Source organism: Genypterus blacodes, unplaced genomic scaffold (assembly GCF_046128005.1).
Source record: "Genypterus blacodes isolate CSIRO-AG114 ecotype Tasmania unplaced genomic scaffold, CSIRO-AGI_Gbla_v1 ptg000017l_1, whole genome shotgun sequence".
Taxonomy (NCBI): domain Eukaryota; kingdom Metazoa; phylum Chordata; class Actinopteri; order Ophidiiformes; family Ophidiidae; genus Genypterus; species Genypterus blacodes.
In genome coordinates this window covers 6172302-6196320 of record NW_027466831.1, presented here as the reverse complement: position 1 = coordinate 6196320, position 24019 = coordinate 6172302, and the positions used below count along the sequence as shown (strand labels likewise).

Below are 24019 nucleotides of genomic sequence, written 5' to 3'. Positions count from 1 at the left end.
ATCATTTTTTTAAATTGCATCAAAAAGCCATAACAATGAGGCCAACTCGACGAATGGAGCTCCCTGAAGACTTTTGGATTCCCATCCCTCTGGACACTGATAATATTACGTCCCTCAGTCCTTTCTTGGTTCCTCAGGATCACATAGCCAGCCCAGGAGTTTATTATGCCATGTCAGCATTTATGTTCTTTTTATTTGTGGCAGGTACAAGCATCAATGTACTCACTATTGCTTGTACTGTGCAATACAAAAAGCTTCGTTCCCACCTGAACTACATCCTGGTGAACTTGGCCGTGGCAAACCTCCTCGTTTCCTCAGTGGGCTCCTCCACCTGCTTCTTCAGCTTTGCCTTCAGATACATGATTCTTGGTCCGTTTGCATGTAAAGTGGAAGGATTTACAGCTACTCTTGGTGGTAAGGAGCATAAGGAACAATTTTATAATGAATTTTTATTTGCATTGCATTATTGATATCTATTATTGATAACTGTCACTCCGTTATCCATTAGTAACAGTAAAAAAGGTGCAGTCCAAAAACATCAATGAATTTGTATGACAAATATTTGCACATCTAATTTAAAGGTAATCATAACAGTCTGTCTACACACAATATTGGCAAAAAGGCCAAATCAGGTTACACAGAAATAGAGCATAAGTCCATTTATATATATTTAAACATAAATCCATTGAATCCTGTTGTTGCTTTTGTCATTACAGGTATGGTGAGTCTGTGGTCTCTGGCTGTGGTAGCTTTTGAAAGATGGCTGGTCATTTGCAAGCCACTCGGTAACTTTACCTTCAAGCCCAACCACGCCTTAGTCTGCTGTGCACTGACTTGGGTCTTTGCTTTGATTGCTGCACTTCCTCCACTACTTGGCTGGAGTAGGTTAGTATTACACAGCAAACATCAAAACACACCATGCAAAGTTTACAGGTCCTGTTGTACTCCTATTATCAGTAGTAGTGCCAATGTGCACATCAGGAATTAGGGGGGTAGTGTCTTGTGTCTTGCTCAGGAGTCATGCTGCCCCATGAAGGCTACATACTGTTCATGATATTCATATATCATGTCACTATGCTTGTGTCTCCAGGTATATCCCAGAGGGCATGCAGTGCTCCTGTGGACCAGACTGGTACACCACAAACAACAAATACAACAACGAATCCTATGTGATGTTCCTCTTCTGCTTTTGCTTCTTGGTCCCCTTTTCTACCATACTCTTCTGCTATTCCCAGCTGCTTTTCACAATGAAAATGGTGAGCAATAGAAACAATACATTATGTGAGAAGTTGTGATAGCTTTAGGTTTTGTTTGCTTTAATGCAACTATTTCCGGGGACAAATTCAGAAAAGTCTCTTTGCTACTTGTTATTTGTGATTCCAGTGCTTAACCAACTTAACATAAAAACTGAAAGTGTCTTATCTTCTTCAACAGGCAGCAAAGGCCCAAGCTGAGTCTGCCTCAACTCAAAAGGCGGAGCGAGAGGTGACCAAGATGGTGGTCGTCATGGTGATGGGCTTCTTGGTGTGCTGGATGCCCTACGCTTCCTTTTCACTTTGGATTGTGGCCAACCGCGGGCAGCAGTTTGACTTGAGACTGGCCACTGTTCCCTCCTGCCTGTCCAAAGCTTCTACAGTCTACAACCCTGTTATCTACATCCTGCTCAATAAACAGGTTGGTGCGATGCTGTTAGTTTTGTATTGACTTACTTTGAATAGCATTGTGTGAAAATGTTTTGCTGTAAAATCATTGTGAAAAGCAGATCATTGTGACGCATTGTGTGAAAATGTTTTGCTGTAAACTCCAGCTAATACCTTATCTTTCTCAATTTCAGTTCCGCTCATGTATGAGGAAGATGCTGGGAATGGGTGGTGGTGATGAAGAAGAATCATCAACAAGTCAATCAACAACCGAAATCTCAAAAGTTGGACCTGCATAGACTTCCTGTGCATATTGTATCATTAAAGCAACAATGTACTTGCTGGCTAATTTATTGTAAATAGTATTGAATCCTATATTATTCTTGAAATGACAAATAAAAAGGAATGGAAGCAAAATAAAAGAAGAAAAAAACATAAATAAATATTGTCAGTGATTAAGTGATTGTTGGTTTCTGTACTTGGTTATTCACTGAAAATCTACAGTACAGTATAAAAAATACTCAAAGGATTTATCTTTAACCAGTTGCCAGTTGAGTTCAGAAAACAATATCCAGCTACTAGATGGGACTTGATGTTACCAGCGAAGACTCTCTCCGTGATGGTTTGACCCAAGGAACACCGGGGCAGCACAGCCAAGCAGGATACATTATGTGTCTTGACCTAGTTGTGTGCAAATTTGAATTACTGTTAAAACTAAATTGGTGCCCTGCAGTTGAGCATTGTATAGCATATCTTGGCTATTTGTGCTCCAATCCTATTAGAAGTCTCTTAAGCGTTTAGTATATAAAGCTAAGGTCAAATGTACGTTTGTATAGTACAGTGCCCAAGGAGGTTGCAATTCAAAGGTCGTCCGGCCAAGTTTGGGATGGCAGAGGAGGGGGAATACAGGTATTACCATGACGACACATCAAGAGCAGCGACCATACTAAAGATACAGTGTGATCATGTATCATCATTTCAGGGATCTCCCCTCATAAATAAGATTATTCTGGTATCTAAATGTGTGTGACTAAAAGATCACTGTAATTTAATCCTAATCTACTACTACCTAGTACTTGGCTGGAGTAGGTTAGTATTACACAGCAAACATCAAAACACACCATGCAAAGTTTACAGGTCCTGTTTTACTCCTATTATCAGTAGTAGTGCCAATGTGCACATCAGGAATTAGGGGGGTAGTGTCTTGTGTCTTGCTCAGGAGTCATGCTGCCCCATGAAGGCTACATACTGTTCATGATATTCATATATCATGTCACTATGCTTGTGTCTCCAGGTATATCCCAGAGGGCATGCAGTGCTCCTGTGGACCAGACTGGTACACCACAAACAACAAATACAACAACGAATCGTATGTGATGTTCCTCTTCTGCTTTTGCTTCTTGGTCCCCTTTTCTACCATACTCTTCTGCTATTCCCAGCTGCTTTTCACAATGAAAATGGTGAGCAATAGAAACAATACATTATGTGAGAAGTTGTGATAGCTTTAGGTTTTGTTTGCTTTAATGCAACTATTTCCGGGGACAAATTCAGAAAAGTCTCTTTGCTACTTGTTATTTGTGATTCCAGTGCTTAACCAACTTAACATAAAAACTGAAAGTGTCTTATCTTCTTCAACAGGCAGCAAAGGCCCAAGCTGAGTCTGCCTCAACTCAAAAGGCGGAGCGAGAGGTGACCAAGATGGTGGTCGTCATGGTGATGGGCTTCTTGGTGTGCTGGTTGCCCTACGCTTCCTTTTCACTTTGGATTGTGGCCAACCGCGGGCAGCAGTTTGACTTGAGACTGGCCACTGTTCCCTCCTGCCTGTCCAAAGCTTCTACAGTCTACAACCCTGTTATCTACATCCTGCTCAATAAACAGGTTGGTGCGATGCTGTTAGTTTTGTATTGACTTACTTTGAATAGCATTGTGTGAAAATGTTTTGCTGTAAAATCATTGTGAAAAGCAGATCATTGTGACGCATTGTGTGAAAATGTTTTGCTGTAAAATCCAGCTAATACCTTATCTTTCTCAATTTCAGTTCCGCTCATGTATGAGGAAGATGCTGGGAATGGGTGGTGGTGATGAAGAAGAATCATCAACAAGTCAATCAACAACCGAAATCTCAAAAGTTGGACCTGCATAGACTTCCTGTGCATATTGTATCATTAAAGCAACAATGTACTTGCTGGCTAATTTATTGTAAATAGTATTGAATCCTATATTATTCTTGAAATGACAAATAAAAAGGAATGGAAGCAAAATAAAAGAAGAAAAAAACATAAATAAATATTGTCAGTGATTAAGTGATTGTTGGTTTCTGTACTTGGTTATTCACTGAAAATCTACAGTACAGTATAAAAAATACTCAAAGGATTTATCTTTAACCAGTTGCCAGTTGAGTTCAGAAAACAATATCCAGCTACTAGATGGGACTTGATGTTACCAGCGAAGACTCTCTCCGTGATGGTTTGACCCAAGGAACACCGGGGCAGCACAGCCAAGCAGGATACATTATGTGTCTTGACCTAGTTGTGTGCAAATTTGAATTACTGTTAAAACTAAATTGGTGCCCTGCAGTTGAGCATTGTATAGCATATCTTGGCTATTTGTGCTCCAATCCTATTAGAAGTCTCTTAAGCGTTTAGTATATAAAGCTAAGGTCAAATGTACGTTTGTATAGTACAGTGCCCAAGGAGGTTGCAATTCAAAGGTCGTCCGGCCAAGTTTGGGATGGCAGAGGAGGGGGAATACAGGTATTACCATGACGACACATCAAGAGCAGCGACCATACTAAAGATACAGTGTGATCATGTATCATCATTTCAGGGATCTCCCCTCATAAATAAGATTATTCTGGTATCTAAATGTGTGTGACTAAAAGATCACTGTAATTTAATCCTAATCTACTACTACCTAGTACTTAAACTCTGCAGGTATATTGGTGATAACCGCTGATTGCGCCATTCCTACATTGGACTATGAATTTTCCCGCGTGTGTGTAATTGTATTTGGTGTTGCATTGCTTGTGACTGGGCAAACATGACAGTTAAAGTTTTGCAGTCATTCTTTTACTTTGAAATTTAAAGCCGGATGTTATGGCTAGCAGCATTGTCGCCCATGTCCGCTCGCGCTTGGGACGCACGTGAATCCAGGGAGAGAGGAGACGAGTGAAGTCATGTCCAAATCTAGTGCGTAATTTAATGACGTTCTACACATTCGTTCACAAAATGGTTGTTGGTTGTTTTAAATGTGTTGTGTCAACCTTTGGCATTTTACAGAGCAAAAACGAGCGAAGCGTCTCGGTTTCCATGGGAAATTAAAGGTACGTGCCATTAGCCGGCTAATGTTAGCTTTGGCTGACTTTTTTAGCTTCTGATATGTCAACTGGTCGGTGTTATTCGATAATCTGTCATGTTTAAGTTTGTGACAATAATCAATGTGCAGTGCAACGTATTCGGTGATGTTGCCACTTGATCAGCGCCGAGTGTAGCATAGGCAGAGCTAACTAAGAGGGGTGGTACACGTTTATTTAAACTTGTATCTCTCCAGATGACACACTTTTGGCAACACATTTTTTCTCCAGACTTCATAAATCTTGAGTTTCTGTGGGATTTATAGATTTTAATCACACAGCTCAAATTTCCACATAGAATATTACAGCCCTTGCGCATCTAATGTCAACTTATGTGTTAACGGTTTGAGTTGTGTGTACTTTTAACTTACTTAAAGAGAAATACCTTACTCTATATTTGCTTTGTGCTCCTGTCTAAAGGCTAAAGATGAATCAAAGAGTGAATCTTCAGTGTGGATGAAGAACACAGAGCCGTCTCCTTTGCAACATGTCAAGCAACACAGAAAGCCAGAAGAAATCCGGAAGCAAAGGGTGATTCATCTAAACTCCTGCATGTAGTCACATTGAAAAGCATTCCTTGTATGTATGTTTTAATGTAATAACACATTTTATCCAAATATTTCATAAATAGCTCCTGGAGCTACAAGAAAAGCAGAAGAGTTCAAGAGAAAGAGAGATGATGAAGAGGAGGAATTTGCAGAGCTTTCAGAATGACATTCTACAGCGACAAAGAGAGTTTGAGCAGAGGGTAAATATCAACCTACACTCTGGAAATTGGTCTAATATCATCATCATCATCATCATCATCATCATCATCACTCTGTGCCATCATTTTAACTCCTTTACTTTTGTCTCTCTACTTGTCTTCGCTTTCACAGGAGACAGAGATGCAGAGTTTGGAAAAACATGTCAACTTTGAAAATGAGAATTCAAGAAAAGCCTATTACAGAGAATTCAAAAAGGTATGAAGCTGTTCTCTACATAACACAGATATTTGTTCAATGTCAAGATTGTAGAGATGTTGCATGTATCGAATGAATGCCACTAAAATCCTACTGCAGTAACATAATAACAATCAATCGTAAATAAGCAAGAAGGCCTGGTTGTTGTTGTTTCATGGAAATTTTTTTTTCTTTTACCAAAGGTAGTGGAGGCCGCAGATGTGATTTTGGAGGTTTTGGATGCTCGTGACCCCATTGGCTGCAGATGTCCCCAGGTGGAGCAGGCAGTCATCCAGAGTGGAACTAACAAGAAGATAGTTTTAGTGCTGAATAAAATTGGTAGGTTGACTGAATAAAGTATGCATTGTTGATATGTAAATGCTTCCAGGTTTTGTTTAGAGAGAGACTTTGATTTTATTTTTCATTACAGATCTGGTGTCAAAGGAAATCGTGGAAAAGTGGATCAAGTATCTTCGTAACGAGTTTCCCACTGTGGCTTTTAAAGCGTCTACTCAGCAACAAAACAGAAACTTGGTATGTACTTTATTCTATTTTGATAATATAATTAAAGCTACTGTTTGCACAAACACTAAACAGTATTTTCTCTTTGGCATGAGCAGAAACGCAGTAACGTACCAGTGACGCAGGCCACCACAGAGCTCCTAAACAGTAGTGCTTGTGTGGGAGCAGACTGCTTGATGAAGTTACTCGGCAACTACTGCCGTAACCTCGACATAAAGACTGCCATCACTGTGGGTGTCGTAGGTGAGGACCACATCATCCTGTCCTGTACCGGTACGTTAGCCTGTGTGATATCGGGCCGTGCAGAGTGTAATCCTTTGCCACATCTGTTTTGTAGGCTTCCCTAACGTGGGAAAGAGTAGTTTGATCAACAGTCTGAAGCGGGCCCGAGCGTGCAGTGTTGGAGCCACTCCTGGTGTCACAAAGTAAGAACCTCTGCTCCTTTCGCTCCTCGTCTGCCTTCTCCCTGTTTTACTACTTCATCGTTTGATTGATGGGGTTGTAGATGCCTTCAGCAGGTGCATTTGGACAAACACATTAAACTCTTGGATTGCCCCGGCATCGTCATGGCAACTTCAACGACCGACGCTGCGATGATTCTCCGTAACTGTGTGAAAATTGAACAGCTGGTAGATCCACTTCCTCCTGTTGAAGCCATCCTCAGACGCTGCAACAAAGCACAGGTTTGTCACGCCTTTCAAACCCTTTATTACATGGATTGACTGTGTAACCTGCACACCTTTGACTGATGTCCCCTGTATGTGCAGATAATGGAACACTACGGAGTGCCAGATTTTCACACTGCTCTGGAGTTCTTGGCTTTGCTCGCTCGTCGGCAAGGCAAACTAAAGAAAGGAGGACTGCCTGATAGCGACAAAGCAGCTAAAGGTGTACTAATGGACTGGACAGGGTGAGTGAAATGTAGGAATTTCAACTTTTGAAACCACAATCCGACATTGCGTTGCATTCCGTCACTGCCTATTTTCTGCATCATGCTATGTAGGGGAAGGATAAGCTACTTCACACACCCTCCGGAAACGCACACTATGCCCACGCATGTCAGTGCTGAGATTGTAACAGAGATGGGCAAAGCTTTTGACTGGGATGAACTGGAGAAGGGAAATCAGGAAGTTCTTGCAAGTAAGTTAACATTTTTCCTGGTGTTCTGTTGTTGTTGTGTGCTGTTGTTGCTTCCTAACGTATGTGATGGCTCAGAAAGAATACTAGATAGAAAGAACACTACTTTAAACTTGTCTTTGTTTTTTCCCCGCTGTGAACGTACTGTAATATGTTATGTCTGTGTTTCAGAGTCATCTTGTCTTGACATCCCAATGGGATTCTGCATGGAAACCACCGGGATGACACAAGGTGGCCAATGTGAATCGCCCACTGACTTGGAAATGGAAGGGCGGTCCCAGGAACAGCTTCTACCTGAAGAGGACAACGAAGCCATGGAGGACGACCAAGACCCAGAGGTATGACATCGTGTAGCCCTCCACACACAACTGCCTATCCATCTACCTCAACTCCAGTATATTATGACTTAAATTTTTAACCTTTCCTTTTCCAAATAGTTTGGGCCAATGACAGTGGAGATAAAAGCTCAGAAGTCAAAGACAAGCATTTCAAGCGATGCACCCAGGGAGCCAGATCTGAAGGACATCCTGAACATTGACCCTCTCCAGCAGGGCCAGGCTCTCCTGGCCGCCGGCAAGAAGAGGAAGAAGAAGCAGAAAAGAGCTGGTTCGGTTATATTTGTCATTCTAATACTTTTCAGGCAGGAGACATAATGACGTGAATTGATTTTAATTTTTCTTGTTCTTGTTTTTTTACAGACAAACTTGCCACCAAACTTTCAGACACCTTGACTTCTGCAATGAGCTTTTCTTTTTCAGATAGCTGAATAAAAGTAAAGTTTTAAATAACATTTTGCATTTTGGCTTTTACTTGGTATCTGGCGCATCAATCTGGAATATCAGTGGCTACAAATTGTAAAAAATCACCGATAGATATGTGGGCAGAACGGCGTGATTGGATCTATTAGTCAACTTCTCTCTCATCTTCTCGTTCCCTTTCATTCTCTCATTCCCGTCTCCTCTCTCTTGTAACTGTCTGCTCTCTATCTCTGTTCTCTATCTCGTTCCCTCTCGTGTTCCCTCGTTCTGCATCTCTGTTCCCTCTGTCGTTTTCTCTTTCCCTCTCTCATCCTCCTGTTGTTTCTTTGTTCCTGTTATTGTGTCTTTTTGTCCCACTCACTTCGAACTTTATTTTGAAAATGTGCTCACCCTTTATCTGTCAACCAGTTCCGGGTAAGACGCGTCGAATGACCTCAGCACTTAGTAAACAACGATATGAGCTGAAGCTAACGACGGCAAATATTGACCAAACGACGATTTTAAACACAATGGCAAGACAACAGAGGACTTCGTGGATTTGCGGCTGATATTAAACTGCGAACACGTTATTACAGTATGTGTTATTTTTACTCTGAAGTGATCTGTGTGTGGAGCTAATTAGGCAGCTAATGGAGCTCCGAGTAGCTACTTCCTATTTTTACTCACTAACATCTGAGAAGTAGAAATAACAGCTGCGGGGTCACGGCTGGGCGAAAACATTAGTCAGTGGACAAAATGAATTTGGTAAATGCCTGTTGGAAGCTAAATAAAAAGCTAAATTTAATGTGACTATGTTGTAAACATTAGCATCAGTTAGCTAGCCACGCGTTGCGTTGACAGCAGCGGGCCCGTCAAATCATCGCAGCGCGATTAAAATAAAGATTACTTTTTGAAATTAAGGCACCCAGCCAAAAAAGTGTTTATATATCATACAGAGAGTTGTCAACGGAAATTATTATTTACAATTTGGGGTTGTTATTCTCAATTTCCGTTTTTTACACTTTGACTTAGTAACCCGGAAATTCAGTAAAGTACAGGGAAAGCAAACAAGTTTCCTTGTTTGCAGGAGTTATTTCCCAAATAATATTTATAAATTCATAATCTTTGGGAAATGATGAACTAAATAATATCTAGTGCTAGGGGAAGAGTTCTGTAACCTGAAATCCCAACTGTTTTCGTACCATAGAAACCTTAAAAGGAAATAAAGTGACATTCTGGTGTCACTCGGAAAATATGCGGATGGTTACACAACCTAGTTTATAGTGTGCAGTTGATAACTGTGTCCTGTTACACGTGAACAAAAGGATAACCAAGCAGACACTCTTCAGTACATACTTCCAACCTGTGTGATCATTCATCAACCCATTTTATTACTGTTATTATCTATTTAGTGAACAGAAGTATATTAATGTATGATATCATGAGAAACTACGGCTGAGTATACTCTAAAGCGTTCACAATGCAGTTTGAAGAGTACAGGATTGTGTGCAGACAAATGTAAAGCTTAACTGTGCATAACTACAAGGGCAGAGCAGTAAGTGGTGAACTCAAATTTGACTAAAAGATCATCAAATGTTTAGGTTGAGCCTTAAACATTGAATCTGAAAGCCCTTGCGAGTCTTCAGGCTCTGTGTGTAAAGTTTAGATTAGATACTGCCGAGTACTCAGTATCATACAGGAAAGGAAGGTTTAGAAACAGGAAGTGGTGACACTGTTATGGATCGTAACAGATTCAGGTTGCTTAATTACACTGTTTCGTAACATATAAAATACGGGAAAGAACTGACTGATCAAATGTTTTTTCCAGGCATGCAGAACTGCTGAATAATGACAAAATGGAGAAAGGTTCCACACCTTTGTTTGCACATTCTGACATTCTGTTGTATGTTCAGATGGTTGTAGATAGTAGAAGATAACTGTAGAAGATAACTTAAGATAAGAAGTCCTTTATTAGTCCCTAGGTGAGGGAATCCGCAGTGTTACAACAGCAGAGGATAAATGATAGGAGCATAATACACACAATTCTTCTCCTTTCTTCAGTTGTGGGTTGCTGAAGCTTGCTGAATATTGGTAATAATATATTGAAGTAGCTCTTAAATGATTGTAAATATGAAGCTTATGCAGATAAGGCATGAAGAATGTCCTCAGCTGTACTCGTTTCAGTTGGCAGATGTTCTTGTATCAGTTTAGTATCTTAGTGATGATGTAGCACAAATGTCTCACGTGGGTTCAGAACTGACTTGATTATTCTGTCGTACTGTTGATGGATGTTTCTATCATACTGCCTGGTTTGTTAAATTCAAGATTAGAGTACTCATCTCTACTTGGACCTCATATTGTTGGTGTCAGCTTTGCATTCTGAAGGTGTGTGTTAGCTTCCTCCTCGCATCCATCTGTCCATCCCGCATTTGATTAATGGATTCTGGTTTCCTTCATTTATCCTAACGCTAGATTGCCCTGGGTGATGTTAATGTTAGTAATGTCTTATTCTGAATGATCAACCATAATCACAAACCTACTCCTGTGCTTGTTTTCCAGCTCCATCCCTAGATTTGGACTTAACCATCAACCATGTCGTCACGCGTGTTGATGCGGCAGCAGCTGATGCGAGAACAAGCCCAGGAGCAAGAGAGGCGTGAGGCCCAGCAGCAGGCCTCTGTCTCTCAGCTCAGGCCTTCTGACACCACTCCAGCCATCTCCGTCACACTGCCCCCAAACGCTGCCCGGCCACCTCCAGCACAGGTGCCTGTGGAAATTCTCAAAGTAAGATTTCCATCTCTAAAAAGCCTCATACGGCACGGCTTTGTTTGTGTTCATCACTTATGTAAGGATGAAGGCCTTAACTGCTCTTTTAATGAACAGGTGCAGAGCCACCTAGAGAACCCCACTAAGTACCACATCCAGGCGTCCCAGAGGCAGCAGGTGAAGCAGTACCTCTCCACCACTCTGGGCAACATGGCGGTGACTCAGACCCTGGGTGTGTCTCCTGTGCATCAGTCCAGCTCGGCCCCCGAGGTCGGCCCGACTGCTAGCAGCGCCCCGAACAGCCCCATGGCCCTGCTCAACATCAGCTCCAACAAGGAGGAAGTATGGGACATTTCTGATTTAACGCTGGCGGTTTATGTGGATTGTGTTTGCTTGCGCAACAGATTACACAACGTCGTCAGTGGTCTTTTGTCTTTCTGCAGACATAAAGGGATTTGTTTTTTGGAGAAGTTAAATGTCTAACCCTCTGCTCACTCCTCACTTAATTAGTTTTTGTTTGCTCTGCCATCATGTGCCCAGAGGTCCCACTGTGACGGTGCATGCCTTTTGCTGTCATACACTTGTTGGCCTGGTGTCACAATATGATGTTAAATACTGCACCCACAGCTCAATGATACCAGCGCCACTGTTACACAAGTCTGTGCCATTGGATTAAGGCCACTTTGAATCTGTTACATGCGGTTAAATGTTTACTCCTGGCGTTTGCTCTTTACAGATTACATTTAAGATTATTCAAGGCTACAAGTTCCTTTGTTTGTATAGCGCTCATGTAAACATTAGCATACAATGATCTTTTAGACTGATGCTGTTACTTCCACTGTATCAACTGTATTTTTCTGTTTTGTCTAGATTGATGACGTGATCGATGACATTATTAGTCTTGAATCCAGTTTTAATGACGACATCATCACATTGATCGACTCTGGTCTTCAGTTACCTAGCACGGTATGAGAGTTATGTTTTTATTTGACTCTTCCTTATTAAACTTCCTCTTTTAAGTTTCATGTTCTTCAGAAATGCATATCCCCAGAGTAACACAAGCTGGAAGTCATGCTGTTCTAACACACTTATTTGTGTGTTTTTACCGTGAATGGCTTGTCTCTTTTCTGTGTGGAATTCTGAAGCTGTAGGAGTAAATATATACTTTTGGCACTGAGTTACCATTCGTCATGAAAGTGCTGCCTGGGCGGGGTAAGCTATCAGAGGATACAAGATGGGGCCAAGCAGTAACTGTTACAACAGAGGACAGTGCACGTTGTAAAGTGGTCAGGGCTCTAAAAGTAACTTATCAGAGAGAAAGGAATTGCCCCAAAAATATTGCCACAAAACAGAAAATGAGGATTATGGTGATGCTGTTGGAGGAAAAGAAAAAGAGACAAAGTGAGGTAAATTCATTTTGTGACTTTGGAATAGAATTGTGTTTTCATTCGGATTGTGTAATAATGTAGAATTAACAGGAATGGTTTGATTCGGATTAAATGTGCCTCTTATTTATACTTAATAATAGTACATCTCGGCAAAACAAGGGGAGTATTATACTGTGTGTTGATGCTTTACTTCTATTTATTTTCTCTTCATTCAGTCTTACACTTTGTGACATAGCAGCCTTTTATCTGATGTGATTTCGATTCTATTCAGAAGTTGAGGAACTGGTTGTTCTACACTTAAATACAGAAAATGAGGAAATAACACAACCCTTTCACACATTTGGCGTTTAATCAGTGACTCTTTATTATTACATTTGATATTTCACCACTTATTCTCTCCCGTAGCTCCCGGGGAACCTGCTGGATATTTACAATAGTCCTGGAATGGCGGCACAGGCGCTCACTGTCAGCAACTCCTGCCCTGCTGATCTTCCAAAAATTAAAAGGGAAATCAACGGTCAGTAAAGTTTCTTCTGCTTTATGCTTTGAGTAAATTGTTTTAAATGTTGGGGGGCAGGTTACATCTTTATGCATTTCATACATCCAGTAAAGCTTGATTTGTTGTTTTTCAGATACAGATAACAAAGCTATGATGAAAGAAAGACAGAAGAAAGACAACCACAACCTCAGTGAGTCACCTTTCACTCTCACCATTTTAAAACTGGTATTTGTTTAATATTCTTATGTAATATTAGTAAATTGTGACATGCTGTGCAGTCCACATTCAAATGTAGAGCATCCAGTACATGTTTATATGATTTGACCTGCTTAAACTCCAGTGACCTTTATGTCTGTGCTCCATGTTGTTCTTGTTTTCACTCTCAAAATGTGAAACTAAACTTGCCTGGTCATTCTTCCTCGTCTACAGTTGAGCGGAGGCGGAGATTCAACATTAATGATCGCATAAAAGAGCTGGGTACTATGATACCAAAATCCAGCGACCCGTAAGTGCTGCCCTCATTCTTTATAGAATCACTCGGCTGCATCTTTGATTTCATTCAAATGCCAGAATCAAGTTAATGGAACTAACTTTAATAACGTGATCTCATTTCTGTGTCCTCTTACATTGATGGCAGTGAGATGCGTTGGAATAAAGGCACCATCCTAAAAGCCTCTGTCGACTACATCAGGAAGCTACAGAAAGAGCAACAAAGATCCAAGGAGGTGGAGATGCGTCAGAAGAAGCTGGAACACGCAAACCACAGTCTGTTGTTACGCATCCAGGTGAGAACAGCACTTTTGTTTGTGGTGGTTTGAGTTCCTGTTCTCAATGCAAATATTGGTCCATAGGTCCAGCTCTTATATCCAGAACAAGAATCCGTATCTCAACATGCAATGATTTAAGGTGTGGATTGTTCTAGTACCTCCCATCAGCTGAAAATGTTCCCGTTCCCTTCCGTTCCTCTTCTGAGTTCCTGATCTTAAGTCCACAACAACGTTTTTAATTTTCAGGAGGTTTGCTGCGTATAGAAGTGTGTGTGTATAGAGTTTCTAATCTATACACACATGCACTCACATTATTACAGTTTCTATGAATCCTTCTGTGTAGCAGAACATGGAGCAACGGAAGTAACATTTTGAGACTTAATAAAATAATGTTTTTCCTTAAAAGCATCAAGCAGTGAGCAGCGAAAACTCGACTCAAGCTGCTTTTCCATCTTCACCTGCACAGCTAGAAATTTTTGAAACCAAATTTGCAGTTTGTCGCGACACTGAAAATGTCTTTCACTTCTCTCTCACAGTTTAGACGGCAGAGCGAACACGCCTGCTGCTCTGTTAATCTCTTTATAAGTGACAAACTGAATTGTGCCTTATGGTCATTTTTATTGTAGCGTCATTTGAATGCTTGTGTGCCGCTGTTGCTTGCAGGAACTGGAAATGCAGGCACGGCACCACGGCCTCTCCTCTGGTATGAGCTCTGATCCCTCCCTGCTCCAGCAGCAGCCAGCCTCTCAGAGTGGTCAGTCTTTGGCCTCCAGTGCAGGAGGAACCTCCTCGCAGAACCTCCTACTGGGCGCCATGTGCCAGCCTGTGCCAGCTTCCTTTATGTCCCCGCCCTCCTCAGACTCCCCTGCAGGAGTCACCATCAGCAGCCCCCTTGACCTGGGCAGCCTGAGCTTTGCTGAGCTAGACGACACGTCCTCCTCGCTTTACCCTGACGTGGGCTTGGGAGACATTCTCATGGACGATGGGTGCACTCTGTCTCCAGACAGGATGGGTGAACCCCTGTTTTCTCCTTTGTCACCGGGTGCCTCGAGAACCAGCAGTCACGGGAGCAGCCTTGATATGGAAGAGGGTTTGTGACGAGCTGCGTGTGGCAGCTCCGTAAGCTGAGAGACTGTGTTCATTCTGTAGGGACGAGAATGAGTCCAGGCTATGCTCAGATAACAAAAAGTCTATTTATACGACTTAAGAACTGAACTTAGAGACAGAAAAAGTAAATAACAGTGGAATCAGAACTAACAGAAATGCTGCATCAGCAGAAAACAAGTTGTATGTGAAATGATTTGCCATATATAGAACTAACTATAATTGTTCCTAATTTGAGCTGCCCAGATGATTCTGTCTGTGCTGTGCAAATGCAGTCTTACGATCAAGTGGAACATTGTATAATAGGGGCATGGACTTAAGAAATAAGCATTACAGAATTGAATTTCTAAATAGTTTTTACGAGTTTCTTCAGAGATTTAAGAGGGATATATGTTTGCTTGAATTTACGTGTTCATTTCTCGGGCCGAAAGCTGTGGGGTTTTGTTTTTCAGGACAAAATTGGCACAACAAACTCATACAGAGATGCCAATAAAGGTATATGTGTATGTTAGTTTGCTTCAACTGACTGGAATCAGGGTTTAATAGCAGTTGCATGCACATCCTTGTTTCACCAGCAGCTACAGACAAAGGGATTTATCTGTAAAATGAATTGACACATTGTGAAATATGACTTATTGTACAGAAGAATGTTTTATTTTGGGGATTTCGACCGCACCTTATTTGATGGCAGTCTATGCATTTGATGAAAGCTTTTGCCCCTTTTATTCCCCTTACACTCAGCTAACAGCTAACAGCTAACGCCCATGTCGCATGTACCCCTAGTAAACAGACGAAGCAGCTAGGTAGCCAAAGCAGGACTTCTTCCACCATAGCTACAAATTTCGAAACAGCATTTTATTTTTTAACACATATATATATATATATATCTATATATTTACTGAGTCAAATGTAATACATTAACAGTAATACAGCCTTTTCTCCCTTACATAGTACTGTAGCTCATTACATGTTTTTATACCAGAATAGTTTGATCAGTTATTTCTCCTGACTAATATGTGCTTTGTCAGCATTTGTTTTTTATCAACCTCATGGATCACTGAGTGATTCCTACCTGTTAGCATGTTTTTACAAAGATTGTGACTTTTTTTTGGAAGATCAAAAGTGATTTAGCTAATAATCCATTATTGCTCAGTATGTAGTATGAATCGAAGGCTTTGTCCTTTTAAACAAACCACTAGACTCAAGTCTTTAACAATAAGGTGTAACTGTTTTGTGAAACCTTTGACAATGCAATGATTCTATACAGTAGCCACAAACTTCTGCCAACCTCACAAAGGCATTTCATTTGTCGGGTGCAACTTTATGTACAGTTTATGGATGTGTCTTTAGAAAGTACCTGCATTTGTGTGTAGACTGTTTTAACACTGACGTGCTGGATTTAAGAACCAATTCAACCTTTAATCTTCCAATATCTCTTTCTAATCTTTCATCTCTGAGCCGGGGGATTCATAAAAGCAAACGAATCAGAGCCACCAAAAACAACAAAAACATTACCTATCCTGAGTTTGGACTGATATTGATCGGCGGTTCCCTTACAGTGAAGACGTGGCTCCTCTCCTGTTCATCGTGAACATTGAGGCACTTTGTATTGGACTGAGTGCACGTTTACTGCAAACTGTGCTTGGTGATATAAAATCTGTTCTCACTGCTCTAAGCGCCGCTAATTGTGTTGCTCCTATAGTCTCATAGGGTTAAGTATCTACGGTCAGCTTTTTTTCTGCTTGTACTCACTTGTCTCAATTATTGAAGTACTCAATTTGTCTTGTCCCTTCAAGTTGACTTTTTGGAAAGTTTGAACAAATAAATGATTCCTAAGGGTTCCTGGCTGGATGTGTTTGTTTTTTTGCAGTCAGCGTTAATGGTAGAGCATTTGAGAGATCTCCATAGCCAGATCCAGGCACTCTGTAAACGGAAGGCAAATCTCGCAGGAAGAACAATCGCAGAGCACGCAGTGGACATCCAAACACCCGCAGAGGTCGCAGTGCGTGAGATCCAGGAGGGGCTGCAGGGCTGTGGACTCGCAGCCGCACAGGGACGAGCACAGATACCAAAGACATGCGTTGCAACCTCTCAGCGTCGCCATGCAACAGTCGAGAGGATTGCAGAAGAGGCAGGACAGGAGGACAGCGGCGCAGAGGTCTCAGAGAGGGAAGGAAATGAGCAAGGAAAGAGAAGAAGAACAGGATTTATTGCAAGAGATCAAAACTGAAAAGTTAATACAAACGTAAACTTGACTAAGACACTTGTCCAAGAAAGAGAGATAAAGAAACAGAGAGAGAAAGATAGAGATAGAGAGAGATAGAGAGATAGGGGTAGGTTGGTAGGTAGGTAGGTATGTAGGTAGGTAGGTAGCTAAGTAGATAGATAGACAGACAGACAGACAGACAGACAGATAGATGAACTTACCCTCTTCTTCTTGAATGGTATCTGTTTTGAGGCTTTGTTGACTTTTGTTGATGGATGTGAAGGATTGACTCATTTCATACACCGTGCAAGGTTCCGTGGACGATGGCAGCGAGGCAAACAGAGGCTGTGGCTGCTGTCTCTCAGCAGACAACGAGCCAGAGGCGGACACGGCTCCGATCATTTCACCGGTCGGGAGGTCCAAATCAGCTGGGGCAGCTATGTTGAACAAGGGTTAAAATGAAGAAACTCTATCTATTTTTGCAATCCTTCGCCTGCCCTGAAACATTTCCTGTGTGAACGTACCTGTTTGACCCTCAGTGGAGCTTTCGGGCACGGTCATTAGTGAGGACTTCCCATCATCAGTTTTTTCATCCATTTTGCCAGAGTTCAGTTTGGCATCCATCCTGGCATCCACTTACACACATCACCTGCTCCAACCTCTTACAAATGGAGACAAAAAAAGTGAATGTATACCCTCATATTTAGAGTGCATTACAGAGGTGAAAGCTTCTCTGTTCTGTGATTTATAAAATGTAAATCCTTTGTCTATGATGGTATTAACATTTCTATGCATTACCTGCAAATAAATCCGGCAATTAAACTCTTAAACTGGATTGATTCACTCCCTTATTGAGAGAAAACATTTAACTTTTTAAAATTTATTATAGCCCCAGTCAGATCTGTAGCTGTGGTTTCTTATGTGTAAGAAATGGAAATGGAGACGTTTATCTATTATTTATCCCCATTTTCAGAAGCCTTTATGTGGGTGAAAGCCAGGGTGTGGAAATGCTGACATCTATGTGAGAATGGGAGATGTCTTTCTTTTGCTATTCATGAATAATCAATAACCTCAGCTGATACTTACAGTACATAATGTGATATCTGGCAGGCTGCAAATAAAAGAGCGGTAAGCGTGTTGGTTCATCAAATATTATGATGATTTATCAGGCACAAAAAAACGTTCAGAGACTAACAATTGCAAATATATTACAATGTAAATGTACTGATAATTCAACAATTGATAGACACAGCAACCAATAAATTATTTTAGATTTTGTTTTGTTGAATTATACTAAGATACATTTTATTCCTCTTTATATTCTTTTTAATGCAAAAATGTACAACGTGTTAATTTCTGTTTTTGCTTGCTATATGTTGACAGATTTGAGAGAAAGAATTTGTACTTACTGTTTATGCCAGAGACTAATGACAGATTTCAGATCCAGGAGAATGCACTTTTCTCCATTAACATTCCCATCAATGAGCTGTCAGATGTTAGCCGTGGTGCTCTATCTGCATCATCCACCCTCCCTCCCTCCCTCCCTCTCTCTCTCTCTCTCTTGCTCTCTCTCTCTCTCTCTCTCTCTCTCTCTCTCTCTCTCTCTCACTCTCCCTCTCTCTCTCTTCCCTTTTTCTGTGGTTAGAAGAACTTGTTTATATAGAAATATGCCTATAAATATGCATTATCATTGTCATCCATTACCTCAATTGTTTCAAAGAAAATAGGTGTTATGTCAGCATTAACTGGCATACTTACACATTTTATCAATATAATGTAAACATGTGGGAGATACTAATTGATTTTTTCACTTAATTTAATTTAATTTGGTTTGATTTTATTAAATGTAATTCCAAATAGAGCCAGCAGGTGCTGCAGAGCAACATTGGATGTTATTTGCTATCAAAGAAGAAGATGTTGACCAATGGCTGATCGCTTGCCGAGTAGAAACGAGTCTATCCGGGGTTGGCCGATGTTATGTCCGTCTAAACTCAAGACGGCTAGCTTATTTGGCTACATGGTGATCATCGATAAATAAAGCCTTCTTAATGTTTTTTACGTTTTTACTGTATTTGTAGTTCAATCGAAGACTGTACCGACCTCGTAAAATGGTAAGGGACAGGGGAGCTCTTTCATCTATATGACGAACTTCGATTTGCTCCCGTAAGCAAACTGAGCTAATCCAAGTTCGCCGAGCTGATAGACACACGGATCGTTTGTTTCTTCACCGTAATGAGACAGCTGGCAGTGAAGTCAACTTTTTCGAGCTTAATCGTCTTATTAATGTTTATTATGGTTGTTAAGGCAGTGATATTTCAGTGATTCTTTCCATTCTGACCCGCTATTATGGTAACGATGCTAGGAAGCTAACACAATAGCTCTTGCTTTGTATAAACAAATGCACTAATAGGTTTGCTCGCATTCATGATTGATCCATATCCGTAGCAACTAGCAACCAACAATGGCTTAAACGTAAAGTTAGATGGTTTAATAATATAATGTGATACTGCTTTTAGAGATGTATTTTCCAATAGGCTGTATTGTTATAGTGTGATAAACATGGTGACAGTAGAAACAGAGGAGCAGGTGTAAGAAATAGGAAATTGGCACAAAAGGGGCGAGAATGTGATCTGTTGTGTTACTTTGGGGTAACGGCCCACAGTGAATATGTGATTATCCATACTTGCAGACTTGCAACGTGATATTGCTTATGTGTTCTGTTTTTGTAGTAATGTTGTACTTAAAAGCAGCTTGGCAAAGTGCTTTTATTGTTTTTTAATTTCCATGTAAGTGGTTTGTGATGCAAGTGTTTCTGTCTTTTTCAGGATAGTGACATGTCTGACAACGACACTTTACGGGGGCCTGAGAACAGCAGTATGGAGGGGGAGAACGCCCCTCTGTACTGCATCTGCAGGAAGCCAGATATCAACTGCTTCATGATGTGAGTTTCCCCCAATGCTGTCGTTTAAATGAAGTTATATGGGAGAGCAAATTGCTAATACTTTCCTCCATTAATAGTGGGTGTGATAACTGCAACGAGTGGTTCCATGGCCACTGCATCAGCATCACTGAGAAGATGGCTAAGGCGATCCGGGAGTGGTACTGCATGAGATGCAGAGGTGGGAGATCGTCCCGTTATTACAGCGACTCAGAATGCCACAAACAACAACAACAACAAATGCATCACAAAACCTTGTTGCTGTGTTTTCCCCTGTCTCCAGATAAAAACCCCTTATTGGAAATCAAATATCGGTCAAAGAAAACTAAAGAGAGGGACCCTGACTCTGACAGAATGGAGAGACAGTACAGCACTCCAAGCACGCCAGACTATAAAAGTGAAAAGCGTCGTGGATCAAAAGTAAGTTCCATTTTTTGTCCCATTCAATTATAAAACCATGCTAAGACCGGCTAAGATGTTTGGGTTTGACATTGCTCCCTGAAAATCCCTTTCTTAAAAATATGTTTCCCATCCAACATTGCATGTCTTAGCAGAAAGCGATCGCTCATGTCGGTGCGACTTCCCCTCAGGTGAAACGTTCAGTTCGTATGTGTGGTGAGTGTGAGCCCTGCAGACGCACGGAGGACTGTGCTCAGTGTGACTTCTGCAAGGACATGAAGAAGTTTGGAGGCCCCAACAAAATCAGACAGAAGTGCAGATTCAGGCAGTGTGAGGTCCGAGCCAGGGTGAGTGTGTAACAAATTGAAGCGTGTTCCAATTACGTTATGCCACAGAAGGATAGCTGAATAATAGATGTTATCCAATGACATTACATGGGTTGAGTATTTTTCTGTGTGTGGCCGTTTCTATTTTACATCTCTGGCATAAATTAGTTTTAAAGTAATGGTGATGTAATGTGGTGTGTTGTTTCCTGTTTTGTTCAGAAAATGCTACGTGTGAAGGAGGAAGAATTCTCTTTGCGAGAAAGGAGGGAGAACTCCTACTACAGACGGAGACACTACTCGGATGACTACGACAGCGAGGCCGAACTCCTCCAGCAATACCAGGCGGCGGGATTCGACGACATGGTAGCACAGCAGCTCAAACCTTATTGTTGCACACACAACGACCGTTTTTGTCTTTTGTCGTCTGTCCCTAGAAGCTAAAATGTCTGACTGTGTTTCCTCTCACCCAGGCGTGGGCGACGGACGACGATGAGGAGCCACAGTTCAGCCCCGTCATGCGAAAGAAAGCGGTGAAAGTAAAGCACGTTAAGAGACGAGAAAAGAAGTTTGATAAGAAAGTAAGATTTCAGCAGTGTGTGTCTGTGTACTCCAATGATTCTCATTAAGTGTATATGCTGATTACTGTATTATTAACTCTCCGTCGTCCGTCCGTCCCTTTTTAATGTGTCCATCAGAAGGAGTCACGGCGTCACAAACAGAAGCAGAAGCACAAAGACAGAACCAGACACAGCGAGAGAGCGGATGGCCGTGATAACTCAGGGTTTCGTCAGTGTCTGGGTCCGAGCTGTGTGGACGCAGCAAAACCCAACTCCAAATACTGCTCTGAGGACTGCGGCATGAAGTTGGCTGCCAAGTACGACCTCTCCAATTTTCCTTTTAGGGCGTCCGTTGTAGCAATTGTAGACGACTATAATATAAGCACAATCGGTATAACTTGAATTGTTTGGCATTTACAATAACCCCCTTTATCTGGATTCTTCTCCCTCCACAGCCGGATTTACGAAATTCTGCCTCAGCGTATCCAGCAGTGGCAGCAGAGTCCCTGCATTGCCGAGGAACACGGCAAGAAACAGCTGGAGCGCATTCGCCGTGAGCAGCAGAACGCCCGCCTGCGTCTCACCGAGATGGAGAGGCGCTTCCACGAACTGGAGGGCATCATCACCAAGGCCAAGCAGCAGGCGGTTCAGCAGGACGAGGAGGTGAGACGGCGGCAAACCTGACCAGATCAACCCTGCTTATCCATTTCAGTAACTCACCAATTTAGTTGCTGTGTCTTTGCTACTGTATGTTCTTATTTGAACACAGTCTGGCTCCGTTTGTGGGAATGTGGTTGTCTGCTCTGATTTATTCTGGTGTTCTCTGATGTCATTAAATTGCTCTACAGAGCCTCGAGTCCTCAATTATGCCTGGCTGGTACCTTGGGCTTCTCTCTATCGTTGTCTTCCTCTTGTTCCTTTAATATGTTGGGTCTACTAGCCTTGGTTTCCGTCGCAGAGTCTGAAATGAATATGCATCTTTGTGATACTTATATTGAAATCCTTTGTGGTTGTTTGTAGGTGAATGACGGTGAAGGCGAGGACACGGACCTGCAGATTTTCTGTGTGTCCTGCAGTCACCCAATCAATCCAAAGGTGGCGCTGAAACATATGGAGCGATGTTACGCAAAGGTGACTAAACAATGCACATCTACACAACAAAATAACAGTATTATGCACAGCTAAAATGATATATCCATTTTAATAACATTCCTATTTGTGATTATTATCTTACAGTATGAGAGTCAGACCTCCTTTGGATCCATGTATCCTACAAGAATTGAAGGGTAAGCAAATAAAATGCTACAATGAAGAGTACTTCCCATTGTTTAGTTGCTTGACTAATGTATAATTGTTCCACAGAGCAACCAGACTCTTCTGTGACGTGTACAATCCTCAAAGTAAGACTTACTGCAAGAGGCTTCAGGTTCTGTGTCCGGAACATTCCAGAGATCCAAAGGTGAGTAGAAACCTGCAGATGGGAATCCTCCAACCATCTGGTTTTACCGAATCACTTAACCTGTTATCCTCTTTAATGTTTCTATGGAACACGACATTATTTTCTTTGTTTGGTGACTAGATCCAAGTGGATGAGGTGTGCGGTTGCCCTTTGGTTCGGAATGTGTTTGAGCTGACTGGAGATTACTGCAGAGTGCCCAAGAGGAAGTGCAACAAACATTACAACTGGGAGAAACTTAGGAGAGCCGAAGTGGACTTGGAGCGAGTCAGAGTGGTAAGTCAAACGTCTGCGGTCCGTTTTATTGACTGGCTTTCTGAAACCACCAAACAAATTCTGCCAAGTGGATTAAACAATTTTAGGTTTGAATTTATTCATCACTGATATTTTTCCTTTATTTATTATTATTATTAAACAGTGGTACAAGTTGGACGAGCTGTTTGAGCAGGAGCGTAATGTCAGGACGGCCATGACGAACAGAGCCGGTCTGCTTGCGCTCATGTTGCACCAGACTATACAGCACGATCCCTTGACGACCGATCTCCGTAGCAACAAGGATAGGTAGTCAACAGGTTCTGCAAGTCCTTTTTTTTATATATAATGGATCACTGTACTTATCATGAAATCTTTGTGCGCTAAAAAGATTTGAGTGTCGCTGAACTACAATTTTGTTAACTGGATAATTATTTTAGAATCTTTGTATGATAATGAACTTTCTGAGTGGTAAATTGGTATATATTTTTCTTGAATATGTTAGATGAACTTCCGCGCATTAAACTTGGCTGTTTTTGGTGTCATTTCCCAAAATAAAATGTGTACGTACAAACCCTGCAAGGATCTCTGTTCCATCACTGTGTTGGCTTTTGTGCACAAGATGCCATCAACTGTAACAGGTAATTTGTTGATTGAAATTCATATTGCAATTCCAGAGTAAGTAAAATAATATAAATAAAACCATTGCATCCCCCTGTTTGGGAAGTAATGATTAGATTTGTCCAAATCATGCAAGTTTTGCTGCTCTTAAGTTCCTGTGCAACGGTGGCCCTAGATGAATTTTTATTTTTTAGATATTCATATTTTATGGCCGGAAATTAATGATGCTAGCAGGTTCTGGTGTCTATTTGAATAAAAAAGTAAATGTAGAATACGTGTTTCCATGAAAGAACAAACTATGACAGAAACATGTGTTACTTTTGAACAGCTGTACTTTACTAAGTGATTGTCAAAGAAATGCCTGTTTAGTTTAAAGAGTGACGCTTGATGGAGCTATCCCTCGCCGTAGGG

General features: G+C 41.4%; 5 protein-coding genes across 8 annotated transcripts; all 5 read left to right on the top strand.

The window, feature by feature from the left end:
• Nucleotides 1-35: 35 nt before the first annotated feature.
• On the top strand, nucleotides 36-2046 carry LOC142991313 (blue-sensitive opsin-like). Its single transcript, XM_076141382.1, has 5 exons — nucleotides 36-414; nucleotides 717-885; nucleotides 1091-1256; nucleotides 1435-1674; nucleotides 1835-2046. The coding sequence occupies exons 1-5, from the start codon at nucleotides 36-38 to the stop codon at nucleotides 1937-1939; spliced, it is 1059 nt and encodes a 352-aa protein (XP_075997497.1). The 3' UTR covers nucleotides 1940-2046.
• A 480-nt stretch (nucleotides 2047-2526) lies between these two features.
• On the top strand, nucleotides 2527-3890 carry LOC142991303 (blue-sensitive opsin-like). Its single transcript, XM_076141370.1, has 5 exons — nucleotides 2527-2599; nucleotides 2714-2729; nucleotides 2935-3100; nucleotides 3279-3518; nucleotides 3679-3890. Exons 1-5 carry the CDS (start codon nucleotides 2527-2529, stop codon nucleotides 3781-3783), a joined length of 600 nt encoding a protein of 199 aa, XP_075997485.1. The 3' UTR covers nucleotides 3784-3890.
• An 858-nt stretch (nucleotides 3891-4748) lies between these two features.
• Nucleotides 4749-8382, top strand: gnl3l (G protein nucleolar 3 like). The gene is made up of 15 exons (XM_076141463.1): nucleotides 4749-4828; nucleotides 4919-4962; nucleotides 5413-5523; nucleotides 5624-5740; nucleotides 5871-5954; nucleotides 6137-6272; nucleotides 6364-6467; nucleotides 6554-6698; nucleotides 6793-6880; nucleotides 6961-7138; nucleotides 7223-7365; nucleotides 7459-7595; nucleotides 7764-7930; nucleotides 8030-8198; nucleotides 8291-8382. Exons 1-15 carry the CDS (start codon nucleotides 4816-4818, stop codon nucleotides 8356-8358), a joined length of 1704 nt encoding a protein of 567 aa, XP_075997578.1. The 5' UTR covers nucleotides 4749-4815; the 3' UTR covers nucleotides 8359-8382.
• Nucleotides 8383-8741: 359 nt separating this feature from the next.
• Nucleotides 8742-16691, top strand: tfe3b (transcription factor binding to IGHM enhancer 3b). Of its 2 annotated transcripts, none has more exons than XM_076141031.1 (9): nucleotides 8742-8924; nucleotides 10889-11113; nucleotides 11213-11437; nucleotides 11966-12061; nucleotides 12889-13000; nucleotides 13122-13172; nucleotides 13412-13487; nucleotides 13620-13767; nucleotides 14413-16691. In XM_076141031.1, the coding sequence occupies exons 2-9, from the start codon at nucleotides 10922-10924 to the stop codon at nucleotides 14845-14847; spliced, it is 1335 nt and encodes a 444-aa protein (XP_075997146.1). In that variant the 5' UTR covers nucleotides 8742-8924; nucleotides 10889-10921; the 3' UTR covers nucleotides 14848-16691. The 2 variants fall into 2 exon arrangements, with proteins under 2 accessions (XP_075997146.1, XP_075997145.1); XM_076141030.1 differs by having other exon boundaries at nucleotides 8743-8924; nucleotides 13116-13172.
• A 2297-nt stretch (nucleotides 16692-18988) lies between these two features.
• cxxc1b (CXXC finger protein 1b) lies at nucleotides 18989-23569 on the top strand. 3 transcript variants are annotated; one of them, XM_076141400.1, is made up of 14 exons: nucleotides 18989-19170; nucleotides 19885-20000; nucleotides 20078-20178; nucleotides 20281-20417; nucleotides 20588-20743; nucleotides 20942-21085; nucleotides 21193-21300; nucleotides 21418-21596; nucleotides 21735-21942; nucleotides 22300-22410; nucleotides 22516-22565; nucleotides 22642-22738; nucleotides 22859-23011; nucleotides 23154-23569. In XM_076141400.1, the coding sequence occupies exons 1-14, from the start codon at nucleotides 19168-19170 to the stop codon at nucleotides 23298-23300; spliced, it is 1710 nt and encodes a 569-aa protein (XP_075997515.1). In that variant the 5' UTR covers nucleotides 18989-19167; the 3' UTR covers nucleotides 23301-23569. The 3 variants fall into 3 exon arrangements, with proteins under 3 accessions (XP_075997515.1, XP_075997514.1, XP_075997513.1); XM_076141399.1 differs by having other exon boundaries at nucleotides 20552-20743; XM_076141398.1 differs by having other exon boundaries at nucleotides 20549-20743.
• Nucleotides 23570-24019: the final 450 nt, after the last annotated feature.